Source organism: Xiphophorus maculatus, chromosome 2 (genome assembly GCF_002775205.1).
Source record: "Xiphophorus maculatus strain JP 163 A chromosome 2, X_maculatus-5.0-male, whole genome shotgun sequence".
Taxonomy (NCBI): Eukaryota; Metazoa; Chordata; class Actinopteri; order Cyprinodontiformes; family Poeciliidae; genus Xiphophorus; species Xiphophorus maculatus.
The window spans coordinates 6,879,577-6,902,289 of NC_036444.1; the positions used below are offsets into that span (position 1 = coordinate 6,879,577).

The 22,713-nt window shown below is 37.3% G+C and overlaps 1 protein-coding gene across 1 annotated transcript; it reads left to right on the forward strand.

Annotated features, from left to right (window-relative positions):
* Nucleotides 1–3,713: 3,713 nt before the first annotated feature.
* Nucleotides 3,714–22,371, forward strand: LOC102219344 (protogenin B-like). The gene is made up of 19 exons (XM_005809905.2): nucleotides 3,714–3,821; nucleotides 4,303–4,602; nucleotides 7,809–7,953; nucleotides 8,030–8,163; nucleotides 8,241–8,537; nucleotides 9,304–9,463; nucleotides 9,989–10,236; nucleotides 11,310–11,474; nucleotides 11,583–11,888; nucleotides 13,204–13,389; nucleotides 15,720–15,815; nucleotides 15,907–16,093; nucleotides 16,787–16,914; nucleotides 17,031–17,201; nucleotides 18,182–18,364; nucleotides 18,457–18,580; nucleotides 18,677–18,815; nucleotides 18,903–19,010; nucleotides 20,084–22,371. Exons 1-19 carry the CDS (start codon nucleotides 3,755–3,757, stop codon nucleotides 20,456–20,458), a joined length of 3,519 nt encoding a protein of 1,172 aa, XP_005809962.1. The 5' UTR covers nucleotides 3,714–3,754; the 3' UTR covers nucleotides 20,459–22,371.
* Nucleotides 22,372–22,713: the final 342 nt, after the last annotated feature.

The following is a 22,713-nucleotide window of genomic DNA, read 5'->3' on the forward strand; positions in this document are numbered from 1 at the left end:
GTAAAACATTCTGATTGTCAGTTACTTCATCACTTGCGTAACCTATGCCAAAATTATATTAATATATTTTGAAATTATATATTTTATTATTGCTTTCTAAAAACACAAACTTTGTTGTTATATTTTGCATAAAGTCATTTTATGCAAAATGCGGACAAAAAAGTAAAAAGCTTTAAATTGAATTAATCTTTTATTAAAGCAATACTAAAAAATGTAGAAAAAACTTTGATTTTAGGACATTCAGTCAGCTTTTTAAACTATCTTTAAACTAACTAGCCAAATTACCAAAGCTACAGTTATTGGTATCCTTGCAGTTGATACTTTTACTCCTTTTTGCCAAGAGGACACTTACTCCTCTATCACACTTCACAGGGTTGCATCATTCAAAGAGATGCTGTCTTTTCCCTTCTCCTCTGTCATCCAGACTTCTGGCTCATTTGCTTTCCTCTCTTCTGTTCAGCTCAGAAGTTTTCTATACTTTTTAGGATCAATTACCAATGGAAGATGGTTAATTTTTGTAAGTGTTGAGATTTTTCTGTTTGTTTGGCCATCTTTGATCACTGGCATTTTGGAAAACTGGATGTTTTTCAAAATTTCCTGGATGCTGAAAGAGTGATGAACCCACGTTCACTGGAACTTTAGGAGAGAAATAAGACACAACATCAAAATATACCTGGTGTATTTGTTACTGAAGAGGTCAGTCTTGGCCTCTTTAAAACACATGATTCTCAGTAGAGTGTAGCAGACTCCACATGCTAATGTTTGTGATGGTAATATAAGAAAAAAAACATATTTCTGGCTTACTTTCTAACTGTATGTGAACTGTATATAGTATAATGTTAAGAGTGATGAAACCACACTCACAGTTAATAGCGTCCAATAAGGACGAAGGTATGAAGACTTGGTGGTTCGTAATTATTATCTTGACTGGAAGTTGAAGTAAGTGGCTGTTTTCTTCCAGATATTACAAAATTTAATGTAAAATCTTGTCATGTTCTCTAGTCTTTCCCATTTGTGTGGCCAGTGTAAAAGTCATATTTATACTTAAAAAACACATAGCCATGGATTATTAAATAAAACTTTGTGGACACAAAATATTAACTTGGAATGTATGAATTTTAAAAATACTTAAGGTAAATTTATTTCTAAAGAATTGTTAAGGGTGCCAATAAGTTTGGCAATTACCTTTTTTACATGTTTTTTGCTTGTTGATTTTTTTTTTGCCCAGTCTGCATGAATATACTCAATTTCAAGGTTGATTTAAATGTTTTCAATGAGATTACATATTTATCAGGGCTCTCTAAAAATATAGAGGTTGCTGTAACACTATTTGTTTTCATTACAATATTCTAACACAAATATTCGTTTGATTTAAGGCAAACACCACACATTTTTAATTTTTGCCCAGTCAAAATTATGCAAACTCCTAAAGCCTTTCCATCTCCTTCTTAAGCTAAGGTCAGAGGTCATCTCCTAAAGACAAGTCCTGCCCAATCAGAGGCAAGCTAGCAGGTCCTCTGCTCTGCTTTCCCAGGGCCTTGCGGTATTCATAACATGCTAATGACCTTAACCCTATTGATTGTGGCCGAACAGCCGGACCTTCTGCCATGTGGACCCCGGCCGTTCCCACCTGATTCAGGACAATTTTATGGCTTTGTCACCTTTTAAAATTTCTGTGTGTCAATAATCACACAATCTAGTTGTGAGGTAAAGCAAAAGCAACTACCAACTGTTTTCTGAGTCAAAAACAGAATAAAACAACATACAGCTGTGGAAAAATGAAGACCTCCCTGCACTGAACCTTGTTGAAAACCAAATATTGATTTCTGAACTCTTCCTGAGTTAAAACATTAATATTGTTGTTTCTAAAGGAACATGAACTTATTTTCTTTGCATTATTTGAGGTCTGGAAGCACTGCATCTTTTTCCTTATTTTGACCATTTCTCATTTATTGCAAATAAATACAAAATTTTTGCTTGTAATTCTGGAGACATGTTGTCAGTAGTTCCTAAAATAAAAGAACAATGTTCATTTCACTCAAGCATATAGCTATAAAAACAATTAAATCTGAGAAACTGATAATTACAAGTGGTATTTAAATTTTTTTCAAACCTGTATGTGCATGTGTTTTTAGAAAAATTAAGCATTTGCTTTTTTGATAATGAGGCATCCATATGTTAGTTTGCAGGTTAACACACATGCATTGAAAATAAACTAATTGCAATATAATTTTTTTATTATTATTTGTCAAAGTATAAAATCTTTGACAAAATCATTACAAAATCTTAACCACCGACTAAGCACATTAACAAATGCTATCACCCTGACAACCAGTTTTGGAGCCTTAAATTATAACTATAAGGCTTAGGATGATTAAATCAATACCCCGCTCTAATCAATATATAATTAAACTCTGCTCTTCTCATTTGATTGCATATTGAATCTTGGAGGTACAGGCCTGGAGCTACAATCTGTTCAAATAATTTAGGGACATTTTTGACAACAGAAGTGTGGTATATGTAATCTGAGGTCTGGGAGTGAGGACTTTATTTACCTGTAGCAGTGTGCTGGTGTTTTGCTGATGTAGCATGGCTGAGCTCCCAGCTGGTTCCCATTGTAATGCTGCTGAATGAGGCCTCTGAAAGAGGAGGGTCATTGTCAAAAGGCACGGTCGCTGGATCAATATCTGAATTCATTAAGCAGCTGACCTGCAGCTATCAATATTTCTTCATAATTACCAGGTTGTGCAGCATCGGCGAGCAGATGCGATGCAGACCTTTTTACGTGCTGGTAGCTGATAATTCACTTTGCTTACTGAAATTAGATGTGCAAAAAAATCTGCAAGATAGAGATCACAATCTAACCAAGCTATGTGCTGCGTGACTCAAAATCAGATATTTATATGAGCAGCTTTATTGGTAATATCTGTAACACACTACATGTCTGCTTACTATAGATGGATGGACAACATTGAGTATGATTTATTGAAGTCAAAAATGCAAATAAAATGTTTAACATTGACTCATTTATACATTATTAGAGTTTCAGACCAGGCTGAAGGAAACCTTTTTACTTTTTCACTTAAACATCTAGCTTTTTTCCCAACATTTCTAAATTTTACATTTGGAAATGTCAATGAGTAATTATTGATATAGTACCCTTCATCTGGTCACACAGTACCAATGGATAACAATGTTTAAAAACAAATCAAAGCCCCAAATATTGTTTTAAAATATCAATAATCTTTTTAAGCTTTTAAAGATCCTCTGAAGTGATGTTTGCTTGTTTTTACTAACAAATGTACAATGATATTGAAAGTCTGTTGTAATATGACCAACAAAAAGCTCACAGAAGGAAAAAAGTATCAAGTCTTTTAAGCTGTTTCCATATCAGCATTGCACACTAGAGACTACAATTTTGCATTTCTTATTTTGCTCATGTTTGATGGAAGGAATTTGTCTTAACTAGCAGTTTAAATCTTGTAAGAGATTCTAGATAGATAGATAGATAGATAGATAGATAGATAGATAGATAGATAGATAGATAGATAGATAGATAGATAAATGTGGAATCCCTCTTGGCTCTGTTTTGAATCTTCTGCGCATGTGCGAGAGGGCGGGGCCATCCTCCGGTTCTCCCCCGTCAGAGCCGTCGGTGCTCCGCCGTTGGTAGAAGGACAGAGTAGAGCACCGGAACGCACGCAGGGGACCGACGGCTCTCCGAGGGGAGAAAATGACCCAAATATCTGGATAGATGGCGAAGTTCAAGATGAAGTCCAGCCGGCGGTGGCTGATATTTGTTTTGTTTCTTCCTTTATCGGGTAAGTTGTGTCTTTTTATTGTATCTTTAACGCTGTTTTACAGCTAACTGTGCGGATATTGTTTGAAGTTTAATTTGTTTTGTTTGCTTCCTTTATTGACGTAACCGTATGTCATATTTCTCTAAAGATGGGAAATTATTCTGACTAAAATAAATGTGGAAGCTTTGATTTTATTGAAATTTAACAATTAAAGTTTTATTATTCTGGGAAAATTCACTTTTAGCTTATTTATGATAATATATTATTATTGTGAATAGTAGCATTAGTGTCAATTTCTATTTAAATAAATGTATAAAACAAACAATATGCAAATATTAATTATATACGGTATTCTCTAAAGCTACTACATAGTAATTATGCCTTCACATGAACTAATTTAATCAAAATCTCTGAATGGTGTTGTTTGTGATGCCTTTATTCTCCTCGTAGCTTTTATTTATTTATTTATTTTTTACTAATGTTCCCATTATCTTGTCCTTAGGTGTTTTATGCTTTAGTGAGCTGTCCTTCATCACTGAGCCCAGTGATGTTACAGTACTACCAAAGGATTCTGCTGTGTTGGACTGCCAGGCTCATGGACAGCCCCCAGTCACAATCAAGTGGCTCAAAAATGGAGTTAAGTTGGCAGAAAGTGAACACTTAAGGTTTCTGCCTAATGGCTCCTTGTCCATACCAAAGATAAAGCATACCAAGGAGGATTCAGATGAAGGATTCTACCAGTGCCTCTCCCAAAACAAATATGGAGCTATCCTAAGCCAAAGATCACGTCTGACTATCGCAAGTGAGTATTAAAAGTAAAAAATAACAACATTTTGTGGTTGTTTGCACTCATTTTTGCTGATGTTTAACCATCAGGGTTGAAGTGCATGGATTATAAACTTGAAGGTGGGAGCAGATGTACCCCTTTTTTGCATTTTGTAGCAAAACCTTTAAAACTAAGACTTCCCTCTTGTTAGGTTATTTATAGGAGCATTTAAGAGATTGTTAAATATAGAAGGGGAGTCCATCCAAAAGCTCATAAATGCTCTATAAATAGACAGCCTATAGCTTGTGTCCTCTCACTGTTTTTCTGAAGAAGAGCACTACTTATCCTGTGTTTGAATGAAATATGTAAATATCAGTAAAAAGTACAAAACTATTTCAATCTTAGAGTTCAAATCTGTGTGGGATTGTTTCAGGCTATGGTTCTTTGTAACAGCAGAATGGCCTGCAACACTGAGGAATTTGTGAATGGACATTTGCCTTTCAGCTTTTGTTTGGAGTGCCCCTGACTGGTCCACAAGAAAAGACTAGATTTCGGGGGGTTTGTTTGTCCACATATCAGTGGAGAAGACAGCTGCGCCTATTCAATGAGCCTGGCCTACCGTGCACACTTTTCAAGAGTGTAAGGGAGACGATATCCCATGGCTGCTGTCATGGAGACTAGATTCTGTGAACTGATTTTGACTCTGCCACATTTTAGAAAAATGCCCTAATGCTCTATATTCTAAAAACTGTTTTAATTAATTTTGGGAAAAAAGCTGAAGAACACTGATATGCATGTATATTATAGAGAAGACAAAATCGGTGTGTATACTTATATATATAGTTTTTATTATTTCTCACAATTTTTTACATAGCAACAAAAAACATTTTGTAGTTTTTGGCATATTGACCAAAAATAATACCAAATTCAAGTTTGAGCCATTCTCATTCAGTGAAAGGGTTAAAGGTTGTCGGTCAGCTGGAGTGGGAGAGTGGAGGATGGGACTACTCTGCGCTCCCCTTCTGTCCAGAGGTCCCAGGGGTCGGGGGTCAGCGCTGGAAAGGCTCTGTGATGTCACAGGCCTGCTGTGGCTGGGGAGCCCCCCTCTGTTGTTCCTCCCACCTTTCAGTCTTTTTCACCGGATCAGGCCCTCTGTTGCCCTGTCAAGGTCGGTGCTTTTGTTAAAGGAAGGCCAGTTTGTCATGGGAACGAAGGGACCTGACTCTCCACAATAAGATAAGAAGTTTAGGCTTTTTTAAACACTTTTTGCATCCATGTAGAGTTGTCCTCCACATTTATGATGTTAGATCAGCATAATATTTTTGGATATGTACAAAAACAGCAGCTAAATGCATTGAATGTATGATTTACCACTACCTCATCATAAGCTGTAAAATGTTATGTCCACATAAAATAATATTAATAACACTAAAATCAGGACCAATTTCTGGGCCAATCATAACCATCTTCCAACTGGCACCAGTTTGAGGTAAAATTGAGTGGATTGGGGGTTGAGGTGAACTTTGACCTTTTCAGGGAAGCCTTTGTACTGCTCAACCTAGACATTGATTTGTTCTCTTCAACAGAAGTGACCAAATTAGCAGTTAGGACCCACCCATCACCTGCATCACCAGTCCCAGTTGGTCAGCTACATATCATTTTTAATTTTCTACTTCTTACGGTGGACTTTATAATGTTTACCAATCATTCAAGTTTTGATTAGGAAGAATCCCAGGCTTTTTATGTCTCGGTTTCTTCTGCTCTCGTATGTTAATAAGAAAAAAATGTTGTACAAATATGGAAGAAATACTGTTAAATCCATCACTACAAGGCTCAAATCTTAGGTTTTAGTTCCACTCATGAGCAGGATTAACATTTATTTTGTCTAATATTAAATCCTAAATCAAAGCAGTGCTTTGTAGTTTTGCTATCTGAAAGCTTGGGGTTTAAATGTGAAGTTTCAGTGGGAAAACAAGAGTATTGATCTTCTATAACATGATATTGACTTTCTCTCTTTGAGTGAAGGGGGAGGGGAGGAACTTATCACCTTAATGAATGAAGGTCATTGATCATATTGTATTGAGTTGGCCCACTAAAATGTAGATTGGGGGTTGCTTTACTCTAGTGACTGCTGAGGGACTTTTTTGGACGTGCATTAACAAAATATGACTTTCAAACTGTTGACCTATGTTCTCTTTCAAATGTTTTAAGGTTGAATTATAACTTAAATTAAATAAATAATTTTTTAAATCTTATTTAATGCAGAAACCAGAATAGTATTGGGCAATTATCAAATTATTTATTGTTTTATTGGAAAAGAATAATAATACTGACAATTGCAAACTCCAAAAACTAATGTAAGATTAACTGGGTTTGTTACTTTCATTATTTGATCCATTTTGCCAATTTTTGTTCCAACAGATCATCAAAAAAGGCTGTATTTTTTTCTAAAATATGATTGAAAGCAATTAAGATGTAATGTTTAGCACCAATGAGACTAAATATTTTAGTGAAAACCTTTTTTGAAAATGTTTGAGCAACATTTTAGCTGTATGACAAGTAAGATTTACAGCAAACAACTGATTAACGTTTACTCAGTTTACAATACATTTTAGATTTTAAGTTCTTTCTTTGTTTTTCATTTAAATTCTAGATATATCTCAGTAAAAACTACAGATTATCCTGATAAAGTTCATGTCATCCAGACTCTACAGGTCTCAGATAGGATCTGAAATATTAACATGGCAGTAAAGTAAGAAAATAAAAATAAAAAGAGCATTTTCTCTCTATAAAGAGTGTTCCCCGCCAAGCAAAAATGTAATTGCAAAAGGAAAAGGGAGTGTTACCTTCCATCTACGTAGCCTGTAAACATGGTTGAAAAGATGAAAGGTGGAAAACTATCCATATAAGAAATTCAATATTGCTTAATGTAGCTGCTTGCAATGCTTTTTAAGCAAAGCGGATTGATTAGTTTTTATCTATAATGATGCATCATTCACTGTCATTCTTCAATTGATCCATTGATTGGCCAGCTAGTCACAATGGGGAAACTGTTCCTCATCTGCACAAAAGCAGGTGGTGTCCTAAAGAGATCAATTTCTCTCATAAGATCAGAACATCCATCAAATTCAAGCCATGGCTTGCACAAACAAAGTATTGCACATTTTGAAAATTAGAGTGAGTGTGGGATTTTTTTTATTATTGTTATTCGATGGTGAAACATCTCTTTGTTGTTTTCACAGGTATCACAGAGTTTGAGTCGCATCCTGTGTCCTTGGTGGTATCTGAAGGGTCTGTGGCACGATTCTCCTGCGCCGTCACTTCCAGTCCTCCTGCCACCATTACCTGGGAGTTTAACCAAAGCACACTGCCTCTCCAGACAGACAGGTTTGTGCATTTTCACTGCAACATTCTCCTCTATTTTCTCTAGTTTGACCCTCATTTTACTTTCTCGCCTTCCCAGACTTACGGTTTTGCTGAATGGAGTTCTTCAGATTCACAACGTTCGACTGGAAGATGCTGGAAAGTATCGATGTGTTGCTACTAACATCGGCAGCCGTTTAAAAAGTAGAGAAGCCACACTCACAGTGCACAAAGGTAAAGTAATTGCATTAACAGAACTTCCAGATTGAGGACAGGTAATTTAATGTTAACATTTCTACTTCTTAATGAAGATGGAGGCCATAAACCACACCAGAGGCCCCGAATCATTGCTGGACCTCAAAACGTAACAGTGTCCCTTCACCACACCGTGGTACTGGAGTGTGTGGCCACAGGCAACCCCTCACCCATCATCTCCTGGAGCCGAGCCGACAGTAAACCCATAGATGTTTACAATGCCAAAGTATTGGGAAATGGGAATTTGGTTATCACTGACGTTAACGCGAAGCACAGTGGAGTCTACCTCTGCAGGGCCACCACACCTGGAACACGCAACCACACGACTGCTGCAGCCAACCTCACAGTTCTAGGTATCATTATCTCTTTGGTTGTTGAGGCACATTGCTCCTCAGTCCACAGTTTTTGTCTATTTGTAGAACTCAGATGTGGGTAGAGTACTAAAAATTATACTCTAGTTAAAGTGTAGCGCCACTTCAACATAAAAATACAAAGTAGCCATCCAAGAAATGACTACAGAGTGAAAAAGTATTTGGTTAAAAGGCTACTCAAGTACTCAGTAACTGATGAAGACATCAATCATTTAATATTTAAAAATTAGATGGCCAAAATATAAAATTAGGTGATAATTTAGGTATTTTAAAGAAAATAATTTACAAAAATAACATAATTACTGCAAAAAAAGCAAACAAACATTTTTTCCAAATCAATTTCTTTCAATGTAAAACTTTAATAAAATCTCTTGGTGTGTATGTGTCTGATGAATTGTTGGCTAAAACAAGCTTGTTCCTCATTCAGTGAAGTTACTCACAGTAGGTACAGTATTCAGAAATTTAACTAAAGTAAGAATAATGATGCATCATAATTGTTCAAGTAAAAGTAAGATGTACAGCATAGTAAAAATACTCTTAGAAGTGTTTTTTTTTCCAAAAAGAGCTACTCAAGTAAATCCAACTTGTTATTACTCAACTGTAGTACTGCATAAGCCATGATATAATGGAACATGTTAACCTATTTCTAGTGAATTCACATAAAATCTGTCTCACAAGCAGAGTTTTATTGGATAGATGGTAAGAATTAGACTGTTTCCATTAGTTTTCTGATGTACATCTGTTTCAGTGCCACCAACCATCGTTGAGAGACCTGAGAGTCAGACTCGTCCACGAGCCGGCACTGCCCGCTTCATGTGCCAGGCAGAGGGAGTTCCCCCACCACGCATCCACTGGCTGAAGAACGGGGAAGAGGTTCACCTAAATGGGAGAATAAAGATGTACAACAGGTATGTTGCACTGAGATGGTCAGATGCTTTCACCCAGGGGTGTCCTAACTTTTTGCAACATGGGCCACAATCCCAAAGTTAAAAATATGCACAGGCCATATTGTTTTTCTGACTTGAAACAGTTTTTTTATAAGCTCATCAACAAAATTAAACATGCAATATTTTAATTTGTCATAAGATAAGGTGGACAGTTTCATAACTTTTTGGTTTATTTGATTGACAAAATATTTTAGTCTATTCCCAGCAACAAAAAAACAAAAAAAGTATCTTTTTTTAAAGTAAAAAGTTGCTGGATGTTTATAGCTACTTACGATGAAATAAAAATGATAAGAAAACATGGCTTCCTTTGTGCCTAACACTTTCCAGAATTAAATTTGTGATGAATTAAATTATTGTGCTAAAAAATTATAAAAAGTTCCCACTGGAGGGTCAAATTTGTAGTGTTCTTGAGCTGCAGTCGGGGGGCCAAACAAAGATAAATACACTATTTTTTTCTGATTTTTCTCGTGGTTTTTTTATTCACAGTAAACTGGTGATCACCCAGATTATCCCTGAAGATGACGCCATCTATCAGTGCATGGCAGAGAACGAACAGGGTTCTGTGCTGTCCTTGGCTCGCCTTATTGTCGTCATGTCTGAGGACAGGCCCAGTGCACCGAGGAACATCCATGCTGAAACCATTTCAAGCTCTGCCATCTTACTGGCCTGGGACAGACCGCTGTACAATGCAGACAAAGTCATAGCCTACTCCATCCACTACATGAAGGCCGAAGGTGAGACTGAGATAAAGATGGTAGTCCTGGACTGTGACGGACGAAAGTGTGAAAAGTTGCAAGATCACATTCAGTGAAAGCTGTAGTGAAATTGACCACCCCTATGTGTTACTAGTTGTGTTGGTGGAGGACCATCTGTTTGGGCTCACAGGGCAAAGGTCAAGGAGGACTCAGAATGGCAACTTCACTTAAATAACAACAAGCTTAGTTGATGTATTGTCCACTCCCGCAGCTCATTCTGAGCTCCCCTAAATGGACAGTGTTGCCTCTAAACATCTCATACTTTTTTGCTAACTACAAATGTAGAAAGATATTTCATGGGCTGAAACGATCAATCGCATTAATCGTGATTAATCGGTTATTGAATTTAGTAATTGATTCACTGTTAACCAGAGAATGCAGACTCAAAACAGGCCATTTCCTGAAAGAACAACATATTTAGAGGAGAAATTAAGCCAAAACTGTGCAAAAATGTATACATTTTGCACTGGAGATGAAAGGAACCTTGTCTGTAACTCCTCAAGTGGTATAGTTTTAGCTACACCTGGTTCAAATTCTGTAAAAAACACAAAATCTCCTATTAATCACCTTTTGCTATCCAATTATTAATCGGTTAATGCAAAGATTTATCAATTAATCTACAAATGATAAAGCGCGCAGAAAAGGAACGCTATGTTGTTGCATTTTAGACAATAAAATGTTTATTTACTTATTTATAAAGGGAAGTGAATTATTTATTTGCATCTTTTAATGTATTTTGAATATTGTTTAAAAAAGGCTTAATGCAGAACGTGCCATTTTTATCCAGTAAATTGATTAATCGTTTGAATAATCAATAGAATAATCAATTATTACAATAATCTTTAGTTGCAGGCCTAGATGTTTCACACACCACTCTATATTTATTACACAGCAACTCTATAAAGACAAGCATGCAAATTGTTTAAAAGGTTTTAGCAGTTTATCAAGTATTTCTGAGGATCTCCATTGGAAATTTTGTCTTTTTTAAAAGCTGCAAGTCATAACTTCAGTCTGTTTGCTAACATACTGTATTGTAATTTATCATATTTCAGGTCTGAACAACGAAGAGTATCAAGTTGTCATTGGCAACGACACAACCAGCTACATCATCGATGACCTTGAACCCGCTCGAAACTACAGCTTTTACGTCGTGGCTTACATGCCGATGGGAGCAAGTCGTATGTCCGACCAAGTCTGTCAGCATACACTGGAAGACGGTAAGCGCGTTCTGAGATTTTTAGCAACAAATCGCTGCAGCTGTTGAGCTGCACGCCTGTGATGATTGAATCTGAAGCTTTACAAACTGATGTTCATCATGTTTGCAGTACCTCTGCGTACTCCGGAGCTCATGCTGACCAGCCACAGTTCAACCGACATCCAGGTGAGCTGGCAGCCTCTGCCTGCCAAGATCAGCCGCGGGCGAGTGTTGGCCTACAGACTCTCCTATCGCACGGCTGTGGACGACACCGTCATAAATGTGGAGCTACCACAGAACGGCACCGAATACCTGCTGGAGGGCCTGCAGCCTGACACTATTTACCTGCTCCGTATTGCTGCAGCCACACGTGTGGGTTGGTGTGAGCCCTCAGCGTGGACCTCACATCGTACACCGAAGATCTCAAGCAGCAAAGGTAATCCTGCCAAAAGACAGACTAAAATATTAAATTGGTTCACCTTTTATGACTTTATGTAACATCTTTGCTTATATTCCTAATCAAGAAAGTATTCAAATTTGAATTCTTGAACTCAAAGGGAGATATTTTATACAAAGCTTGCTTTATTTTTCCTTTATGATGTTTCTACTTCTTTGGTCTTGGAAAACCAGGAGGTTCACCAGACGTCCTGCCTGGTGTTTGGCATATGATTAGTTTGCTCTTGTAGCATTGTCCCATACTCTTTGTGTTGGTTCCCCACGAACCTCTGGCCCCCGTGCTGTCAGGGATGTTAGAGTGGCCTCTGTCACGGATCATAAAGAGAGCTGCCTTAGGCCTCTATGAGAGGGAAAGAATTACCCATTTTAATGACCTGCTGGGATGGGGGAGGTTTTTGTCCTCCAAAGTAAAATTTTATCCAAAAAAGTTGTTAATATTCGCTAGTCTTTGTATTTTGGTAAAGTGCAGTACCACAGAAATTATTTCAACCGTACTTTTGCTCACTCCCAGTCTTGTAGATTATTCAAATTTTGGTTTTTTAATATTTTTTTTCACCAATTAACTTCTTAGTTCATTGGGGAATAGTTCACTTCACCCAGAGCCACCACCTTGTTTAGCAAGCGTGTTTTACAGCTTCCGTTTATTTGGACTTTGAGTGACTTTGAATTGGACTTTCAAGTCCAAATGACAATAAAGTCGTAATAATACAAGACTAATCAGAATAAAGTTGTGATATTAGGAGAATGAAGTAGTAATTTTATGATAAATCTAACATGTAAAATAACAAAAAATTTAAATGAGAAATGTTGAGCATCTTGTGAAATTATACTTTTGATATCAGTTTTACAAATAAGGAAGTACGTTAACTTTTAACATGTCAGCATCAAATTGTTATCAGTAGCAGGACTTTGAAATGAGTGAGTCTATGTTGATAACTCTAGTTTTTTTTCATGCAACATTTTCTTGTAATTTCAAGATGTTCTGGTAGAATTGTGTCTTTATCCTGCTAATTATATGGCTATGTTCTGGTAATTGAAAAAAAAATGTCCCAATGCTCTGTCATCCAGCTCACAGAAGGGATGATAGAAATAAAATCCACTTTTTGAATATATTTTCTGCCAGTTGTAATTCTTTCTCACAAAAGAAAGCGAGAGATGAAAAAAAAATCAGATTTTATTTTTATACCACATCGTCCAGCTCTACCTTGTTGTTTTTGATTCTTTTAGCTTTTTTTCCTTGAGCTTTGTTATAATCTATAGCTGATCTTGTGTTTCCTCTGTCTGTCCCCTCTTAGTGCCTCCAGCCCCTGTTTTGCAGCTTGAGGCACTTAACTGCACCTCCATTAGAGCACGTTGGCACACCTCCCCAGATCCTGTGGCGGTTCTGGGTTTCCGGCTGTGTTACCACGAGGAAGGCCAGCCGGAGCAGCCTAGCATCCTCCTGCAGGCTCAGACTTATATCCACACCATTGGGGGCCTTGGTGAGTAGTGACATAGGCCGGATTTAGCTACTTTTTGTGACTCTCTGTCAATTAAACGGAGAGTGAGCGATGCGTACTCACTTAGATGGATCTTTTTTGCATGACCTAATTTGATTCAGTGGGCAGTTGGATGCTGCATTTGCATTCTGGGCCTCTGTCCTGATCAATATGGGCTGACCTCTCTTGTCTAACCGGTAGACTTCCCCCAGTTTTGCGTTAGTGTTGTGTGAAATCAGGCTCGCAGGGTTAGAGGTCAGTAACCAGATGTCCCTCCCACAACCGATTCCCATCCCCAGGTTTGCTTAATTATGCACAGCCATTGTGTTCTGTCCTGGGCCAGATCTGCTCTGTTAGGACTGGTGCCACCACCTCCCTTCAGCTGGACGCGAACAAAGACCCCTGGGATGGACCAGAGCTGGACCGAGCCACTGACCTCTAGCCATGAGACAGCAGACTTGGCTTTAGCTCCCTGCCCCCACTGGTCATCTGTGCTGTTCATGTAAATAACCAGCAGCTTCTCCATATGCAACATCAACCAGAACTAGACTAAGAGAAAAAATAAGGCATAAACTGCAATTTGGTTTCCTTAAATCTGAATATATCAGGGTGTCTTCTTAAAAGCTTTTAAGACTTTTAAGAAGTCTTAAAAGCAAAAATCAAGGTTTTGAAATGCCTTAAATTCGTTTAAAAAGTGAGTTGGGCTTATTAATCGCAGGTCTTAAATTTAGACTTGGCAGGACTACTTAATCCCACATATAGAGCTCTGGAGAAAATGAAGAGCCCACTGCACTGAACCCCACTGAAAACCTCCTGGCTATTCCACCAAATATTGATTTCTGAACTCTTTCTGAGTTAAAACATTAGTATTGTTGTTTATAAATGAATATGAACTTGTTTTTTTGTTGTTGTTTTTTTTTTTGCATTGAGGTCTGAAACACTCTTTTTCCTTATTTTGACCATTTCTCATTTTCTGCATAAATACTAAATACTACATTTCAGATACATGTTGTCAATAGTTTATAGAATAAAAGAACAATGTTCATTTTATTCAAACATATAGCTATAAAAAGTACAATCAGAGAAACAGATCATTTTGCAGTGGTTTCTTAATTTTGCTGGATGTTTTTTTTTCAATGGACTTTTCTGTCAGGCAGACGTTTGATTCACACTCAGACATCTTTTTTGTATTCTGTGACTCAAGATGGTTAAGACTAATAAACATTTGCTAACTATCTAGCTAGATAACGTTTTTTTGCATCTGTCATGAGTTTGTGCAAATTTATTTCCTTTTGGCTGGATGATGTTTGTACATTTCTATGGAGATACAGGACTAAAATCCCATTCATAAGGGTCTGAGAAAGGTCTTAAATTTGAGTTGGTGAAACCCGCAGAATCCCTTTATAGGCACTGCTCAGTTCTGACCACCCCAGTAGACTTTCATTAAATTTAGAAAGTATTAGATCATTTTTTGTCAGTAATCACCCATCTAATAGTCTTTTGTTTCATATTTAATAAATCTCCTTGTATACTTCCTCTATGCTGTTGCATCACGTTTACTGCTGTAATACAAGGCCAGTGGCAGAGGGGGGAGAGAATGGGAAAGAAGGGAACAAAAGGGGCCCACCTCCTATCCCACAACCTTACGTCCAGATTCCTTCTGTTCCATGTTGGCCTGGCTCGGTGACCCCAATAAAACCCCCCTGAAGTCCCATGGGCTCAGGATCCCAGCAGCTGAACACTGCCATGGCCCAGCCCTCAAACAGGCCTGAATACTCTGCTGTCATTGGTCAATACCTTCAGGCTGACCTTTCACACTAGAGGCATAAAACAAACCCAGCACTCTTTAAAGCATCCCGATTTAAGGTCTGGGCTGATGGTAGTTTTTCAAGTTGAAACACGTTTTTCAGGCCTGTTATGTATACTTCCTTTACTGTTGTGGACCCCATGTCTTCATCTATTGCTGTTCCTGTGACATTTTATGATTTTTTTTTTGCACGTTTCTAGGCATGTGACTGTCATTGGTGGAGTTTTTGGCTCTCTGGTCTTTCTCATGCTCATCTCAAAGAACAGCACATGACAAATGAGAGTTTGGGCTAACAAAGGAGGCCATGTATCGTCCATACACGGCCACTTAATGACCTGCTAAATCGCGTGGCCTCTCGCTTTTTCAGCTTAATTTTCTTGTGTCCATCTTCTTTATAATGCTCCGCTGCTTGTTAGTAATTTGATGGGCTTTTACCTTTTTTTGCAGAAAAGTTTCATTGTTGTTGTCTTGGCAACGCTGGGCTTTTATCTAGACAGTCTTAGCTATTTTTTTGTATGTATTTCAGATCCAAGGAGAAAATACCATGTCAAAATTCTGTCTATCAGCAAAGTTGGAGATGGTTATCAGACAGACCGAACAATTAGCACTCCAGGATGTGTTTGTAAGTAAAACCATTTAGATAACAACTCTCTCTGAATCTTCTACTCATCTTTTTTGTTTAGTTAAATGCGGTTTCTGTTTGAATCATTCAGCGGCCAGAGACCAGTCGTCAGCAGCTCCTCCCCCTCCACATCAAGTCACCGTCTTGACCAGCAATTCATCCATGATGTCCCTTCGGTGGAGTCGGCCTGCTTTTTCCTCCGGAAAGGCTGTTAGCTACACAGTCCGCTGTACGCCTGTGGGCACACATAATGTCTCTGCTATCCGCTACATACAAACGTAAGACTTTCCTGGCAGAAAGAATTAGGGCTGCAACAAACGATTATTTCAGTTATCAATTAATCTTATCGATTAATCGATTAGTCGCATAAAGAAATTGCCACATTCTACAGATTTTTCATTTAAGCCTTTTTATTGACTATTAGGAATTCATGAAAAGATGCAAGTAAACAAATAATTAACTTCCTTTTTAAAAAATGTATACATACAGTATTTTATTACTTAAAATGGAATAACATATTCCAGCATTTTTGTGTGTACACTTAATTATTTGTAGCAAAGTACACATCAGTCTGTTTATTATTTTTGGTTTAACCGATTAATAAATGGGCAGCAAAAGGTGCTTAATACCAGATTTTTATAACAGAATTTAAAGCTAAAATGACACTTAAGAAATTTTGGGTAGAACATATTTACAGACAAAAGTTTTTTTTCTTTTTCTTAAATGCAAAATGTATTTATTTTTTGCACAGTTTTGGCCTAATTACTGCTCTGAATATGTTGCTCTTTCAGCAAATGTCATTTTATTTTAGTTTGGATACTCTCATTCACAATTAATTGATTACTAAGTAATTTTGTTGCGATTAATGTGATTAATCGTTTCAGCCATAGAAGAAATACATCTCATATTTCCTTAAAATGTAATTAATAATGTGCTAGAGATGATCGCCTGCCCATTGTTTTTCTTCACAGTACCAAGCAGAGTGTTATGGTTCAGGATCTGATTCCAAACACTCGATATGAGTTTGTCGTGCGTCTCCATGTGGATCAGATGTCGAGTTCCTGGAGCTCTGCTGTTTACCACCAGACTCTGCCGGCAGGTAATTAATTAAACACACAAACGTAGCATCATTTCACTATAATCCTGTCGTGAGGAGCTGTTATTAAACTTCTCAGTAATGATGGGTTATAAGAACCTTTAATGCTCTTTGTGCAGCACCTAGCCGCCCTCCCGCTGGAGTCCGAGTAACTCTGATTGAGGATGACACCGCTCTGGTGTCCTGGAGGGAGCCCACTGAGCCAAATTTGGTGGTTACACACTACACCATTTTATACGCTTCACAGCAAGCTTGGATGGCTGGACACTGGCAAAGAATACAGAGAGAGGGTGAGTTGGTCTTTATAGCAGGTTATACACTAAATAATGGCACAACAACACCTTTATCATGTGTAATTAGTAGTAGATAGATAATGGAAAAGATGCAGCATAAGATCATTTCGATTAATCGATTAATCAGATAACTGCCACATTCTGCAGATTTTTTATTCAACTGCTTAAGCTTATTTTATACAATATGAGAAATACATTAAAAAACACAAATAATTCAATTCCTTTAAATAAGAAAATAAACATATTATTACCCAAAATGTAATAACACAACATTTTATTAGTGTATGCTTGATCATTTGTGGCAAAGGATGCATCTTCAGCTAAAAAAAAAATACTTTTACCATCGACATGTGAAAAGCTCAGCCCATTCTGCAGTGCAAGGCTGATCTGTTGATTATTTTTTAGATTAACTGAATAATAATTAGACAGAATTATTATTCTGTCTAATAAATCTTATGCATGCGTCACATAAGATTTTCTTTTACAGAATTTGAACCCAATGAATCTGAAATTATACTATTTGAGTAGTTTTTTAATCTTAATATAAAAATATATGTATTTCTTGTGCAGGTTTGTCTTAATTGCTGCTTTGAGTATGTTGCTATTTCATCAATTGGCCTTTTTCTGACATTGTATACTCCAGTTAATGATTATCCCATTACTAAATTGCTTGATGTTTATTCCAATAACCAATTATTCTGATTAACTGTTTCTGCCCTGCTTGGAAGCTTGAAGTTTATGGCATCGTGTACTGTTTGAGTTACTGCAGCATTTTAAACAGAAATTTGGTGAATTGTAGCAGTAAACTGGGTCGTTCCAAAACACATGGCCTAATAAACACAAAAATGGTTCAACAGACATTAAATCCTTTTGGCTAAAAGGTGGTTGTCAATGCTACTTGTTTTGCTTCATTTTTATGTAGTTTATTATCACTTATGATGTTCATTTATGAACTTCTCAATCGGTTTTGATTACAGGAACTCATACGATGGCTTTATTAGAGAAGCTTGAGCCTGGGAATGTCTACCTGGTGAAGATTTGTGCCTCCAACAAAGTAGGCGACGGTCCGTTCTCCAGTGTTGTGGAACTGACGCCGAAGCATGGACACCTTCACCGCAGCAAGAATCCCAGGCACTCCGACGGTTTTTCAGACACAACAGGTCAGGATCAGAGGCAGAGCACATTTATTTACAATGATTTCTTTAACACAATTTAATGTTCCACCTGAAACACCGTATATGTCACCTTCCAGTGTTTTCTGATGGCCTCTATCACATCGACCAGAGGTCTGTGACGGGGATAATGGTCGGTGTGAGCATCGCCTTAACCTGTATCGCCATGTGTGCCTTAATCCTGATCAGCAAGGGCAGACCAAGGTAATTCATTTTATTTAAAAATGCTAAAAAATAAACCCAAACTCCTTTGGGAAGACATGATTCATGCGTGTATTTTTATTATGACACGATTTTTAGAAAATCAGCCAGTCCCAAGGTGATTGCTGTGAGAGCTGCTGAAGGTCCACATCCTGGCATGCCACTTCCTGGTAATCATCGCTGGGAGAATGTTGAGGCCTTTCTACCTGCGATCAGTAATCAAATCATAGATCCTAAGGTAAAGATTACAGAACAAAGTGGACTTCTGAACACTTTTCACTCCTGTTAGTCAAGCATAAAAACAGTTTTTTCCTTTTTTTTTCAGGATGGATCTGATGTTGTCGTAAATAACTGCAGTTCAGCTGGCAGCAAGATTCAAAGCAAGAAGTGGCTGATTTTCAAGAAGGAGATGAGAAATCCACCTGTAAATGATGTAAGTGCAAACATGATTCCAACATTTTTCCGATTAGAGGTGGGTGATATGGACTTCAAGTTTTATTGCAATTTTCTGAGGTAGTATTGATAATGATAAAAAGTGACAACAATAACTTTTTGTTTGTTCTTTTTTAGGTAACTGTCTGGTTGTGTTTTTGTAATTCACTTCTTCAGAATAGAAAATAATATTTTACAAAAGATTTAAAGGTTATAAGGCAGATTTTTTAAAAAGCCACTGTGCAGGAGAGGTGAATAAAAAATCAAATACAACACAAATTTATAAGATGCAATCAAAATCACATCGCATTTCAAATTAAAATAATTTTAAAATGTTTTTTTAATAAAATGAGTGTCACTAGTGGTTTGAAGCGTTGATGGTAAGTTATTCCAAAGTGAGGGCCCTCTATTCTTCAGTGTGCTTTGCTTCATTGCTGCTCTGTATAATGGGAAATAAAAGTCGTGACTTGAGTAAGTGTGAATCGGATACCAGTCACATAAAAAAGCGTGATTTATTGGCACTCTCAGTGAACGAACAAATTGGAAAGAATTGTAAATAGGAGTACACCGATTTATCGGCCGGTCGATTTATCGGCACCGATTTCCTTAATTTTGACACTTACACGTGAAGCCGATCTTATCTCCTGATCTTATCTACCTCAGCAAAGGTCTAAAAATCTACTTCTGTCCTCTTTTGCTCTGCTGTGAAAGAGGTTTGACCGACAGACCGGCTCATCAGGTTGTCTGCACGTTTGCAGTTAGTAATAGTCGTCCCAGTTTTGTCGACTCAGAGACTTTCTTGCTATATTTGTTGACAATTCAGACAAAAGATAAATAGGTGTCGGCCAAAATCGTTTTTCAAAGATTGGTAATCGGCGATCAGCCAGAAAATTGCAATTGGTGCATCCTTAATTGTAAAACTAACAATCAATACGGACAGTTTTGGGGGGTTTAAAACATCATTATTTGGAATTTAACAGGACAACAATAAATTTTATTGGGATAAGAAACTTTTCACAATAAATGCCCACCCTTACTTTCAATTATTTCTTACGCTTGACTGTCTCTCATTAGGCTGAGACAAGAGCCTGTTTGTACGAAACTGGCAAAACCATCCTGAGGTACGACGACCGGCTCGGCTCGGCTCCTCTGCCCGCTTCGTCTCGGGAGATGATCTACGGACCGCTTCACCCGGAGAGCTCTCAAAGCAGCGAGGGCAGCCAGGAAACCGGCGACTCCGGACACTACTCCAACGAGGAAAGCAATGAAGAACCGAGCAACTCGTCAGCTTGCCAAAGTTCCAGAACAACACGTGTGGAGTCAGATCACAGCGCTGCCGGTCCAAATCTTAAGCAGTCTGTCAAACTGGAACCAGAGGGAATGTCGTCCCATCGCTCAGCTCCTAAAGCTTCCTGGTTTAAGGCTCATCCCCAAGCCGCCTGCTCCTGACCCCTCCAGGCCTGTTTCCACCCTCCACCAGCCAAAGCTACCCCACTTCTACCTCATTCGCTTCCTGAGAAGAGAGACCCTTGAGTATTTCATGATAGAGAGGGGAAATCAGGAACCAGCTGCTGAAACGAAAGAAATGTGGATTCGCTTTGAACATACCTCAGGATTTTGTATGAATGTTGTTAAAACATTTCTTTTCCTCTTATTTTTTTACACAACTTTCTACCTGTTTGCGTGTTTGGTATTGTCTGTCCTAACCAAAGCTCACCCATGATGAATGTTTGAAAAGAATGTCAGAATTTACTGTGATACATTTTATTATATTTATTAGAGATGCACCAGTTGTAAAGATTCACTTATTGGAAAAAGATTGGATTTTTGATTTCATCCAATTCTTTCTTGGTGCATCTCTAATATTTACTCGTCTACTATGATGGAGGATCTATTGGAGCCGTTTTGGATTAATAATCTACCTCAGTTTACTCTTAAGAATATACATTACTACCTCCTTTTACCACATGTTCTGCAGTATTACGTCAGACTCAGGGGACAAAGTGACAAAAAGCTTAATTTCCATGTCAACTTTGATTTATTTCAGTTTCTGCCTACATGGTTGAAAGTAATTAGTTTCACTTCATTTTCTTTGTCGAAAACATGAAAAGTGCATTACATTTTGCCAAACAATTTTTAGCTTTATCAAACGGTTTTGTTTGGCCGTTTCGGTGCACTGAACTCAAAGCTTTAACATGGCCTTAATATAGAAAGGGCTTTACATGCTATAGATGGTTAGATCCAAAGACAGAAGAAGAAAAGAAAAACTGCACCCAAAGAGCTTCATTAGAAAGTATAAGGCAACCAAAAATATAGCTGATGTCCTTTAGGGATGTGTTTGCCAAAATATTGTTCTCACCAGAGATGTTCCCTTCGATGGTGCTGGTTTCTCTGAGTGATTGTTAATAGTGCTTTATTCTGGTGAAAGCTTTAGCACAAGCCTTGTGCTCCGTTTGCCTTCTAGACCATTGCTAAATGCAGAGGTGATGCCGATGCTATTATCCAAAGAGTTGTTCTGCTTCCTCAGATGGGTGCAGCTTGTTTTATACAGTTTTATACCTTGGCAAGACCTGGTGAAAAGTACACACACAAGACCAAAGATCCAGTGTGTCCTGCCACTGATGGATGGATTTAATTATTCTAAACTGGGAGAATCATTCATCAGCATTCATTAACTCTGTTGTAAGGTTGAAGACTTTGCTTCTGTCCTTTTATATTTCCTGTCCAGGTGTGACAGTAAAAAGATTCTGACTATCATAAAGGAAACCCTCTGTGTGAAGAGCAACATAATCAGATTTTTATATCTTTTTAATACAAATAATCCTAACCAAAGGATCTTACAGTCTGTTAATTTAGTGAATTTCGTTGGTTTTCATTTACATTGTACAAAGGAGTTGTATTCAAAGATGATATGATTTCCGCTGAGTTTGGATTCTAGAAAGGCATTTTGTTTTCTCCGTTATTTTTCTATTCTTGGGATGCCAGAAAGTGTTTTGGTGTCTTTTTAACCACCTTGAATTTTAACCTAAATGATTCTTTAGGTTCCTTTGGGACAATTCAGATTTAGATTGTATTTCTTTAGCACAATGTTGTGAACCAAAAACATTTATTGTGACACTTTTCCAAAAATGTCTTCTTTCGGTTTTAGTTAAAGTAGTGTGATGGCTGCTATAAAATTGCTAAAACTTAAAGCTAATGATGAAGCCCAACAGGTTTTGAATTTAGACATAGAATGTAGATTTGACTGTTATTTAATTTTTCTGATGGTTTTCTTTTGAGTAACAGAAAGCATCTCCTAAACCAAAGTGAGCAACAAAATATATTATTTTATGGTGTTGAACTGTTGCAACTAGCTTTTTTGATACTCAGACTGATAAAGATTAGATAATAAAATTGTTCTTGGAAAAATATGTCATTTGTCTTTTTTTTGTTTCAGCGTGAAAGTAAATTTGAGAAGTCTAATTACATTTGATTTATGATCTCATTAAGAAGTTCTTAGATATTTTTGAAAAATTGGTAGCTGCTACTACCGACTTAGCTATCTTGCAGAAAATGACTAAAACTCCAGATGACATTTGCACAACATTTTATTGTTTTTTTAGTTAATAAGTATGATGATATTAATGGGAAAATTCGCACAATTTGCAGATCTTAAGAAATATTTAATGCTTGTAGCAATAGCAATAAAGCAATAGCAATTACCA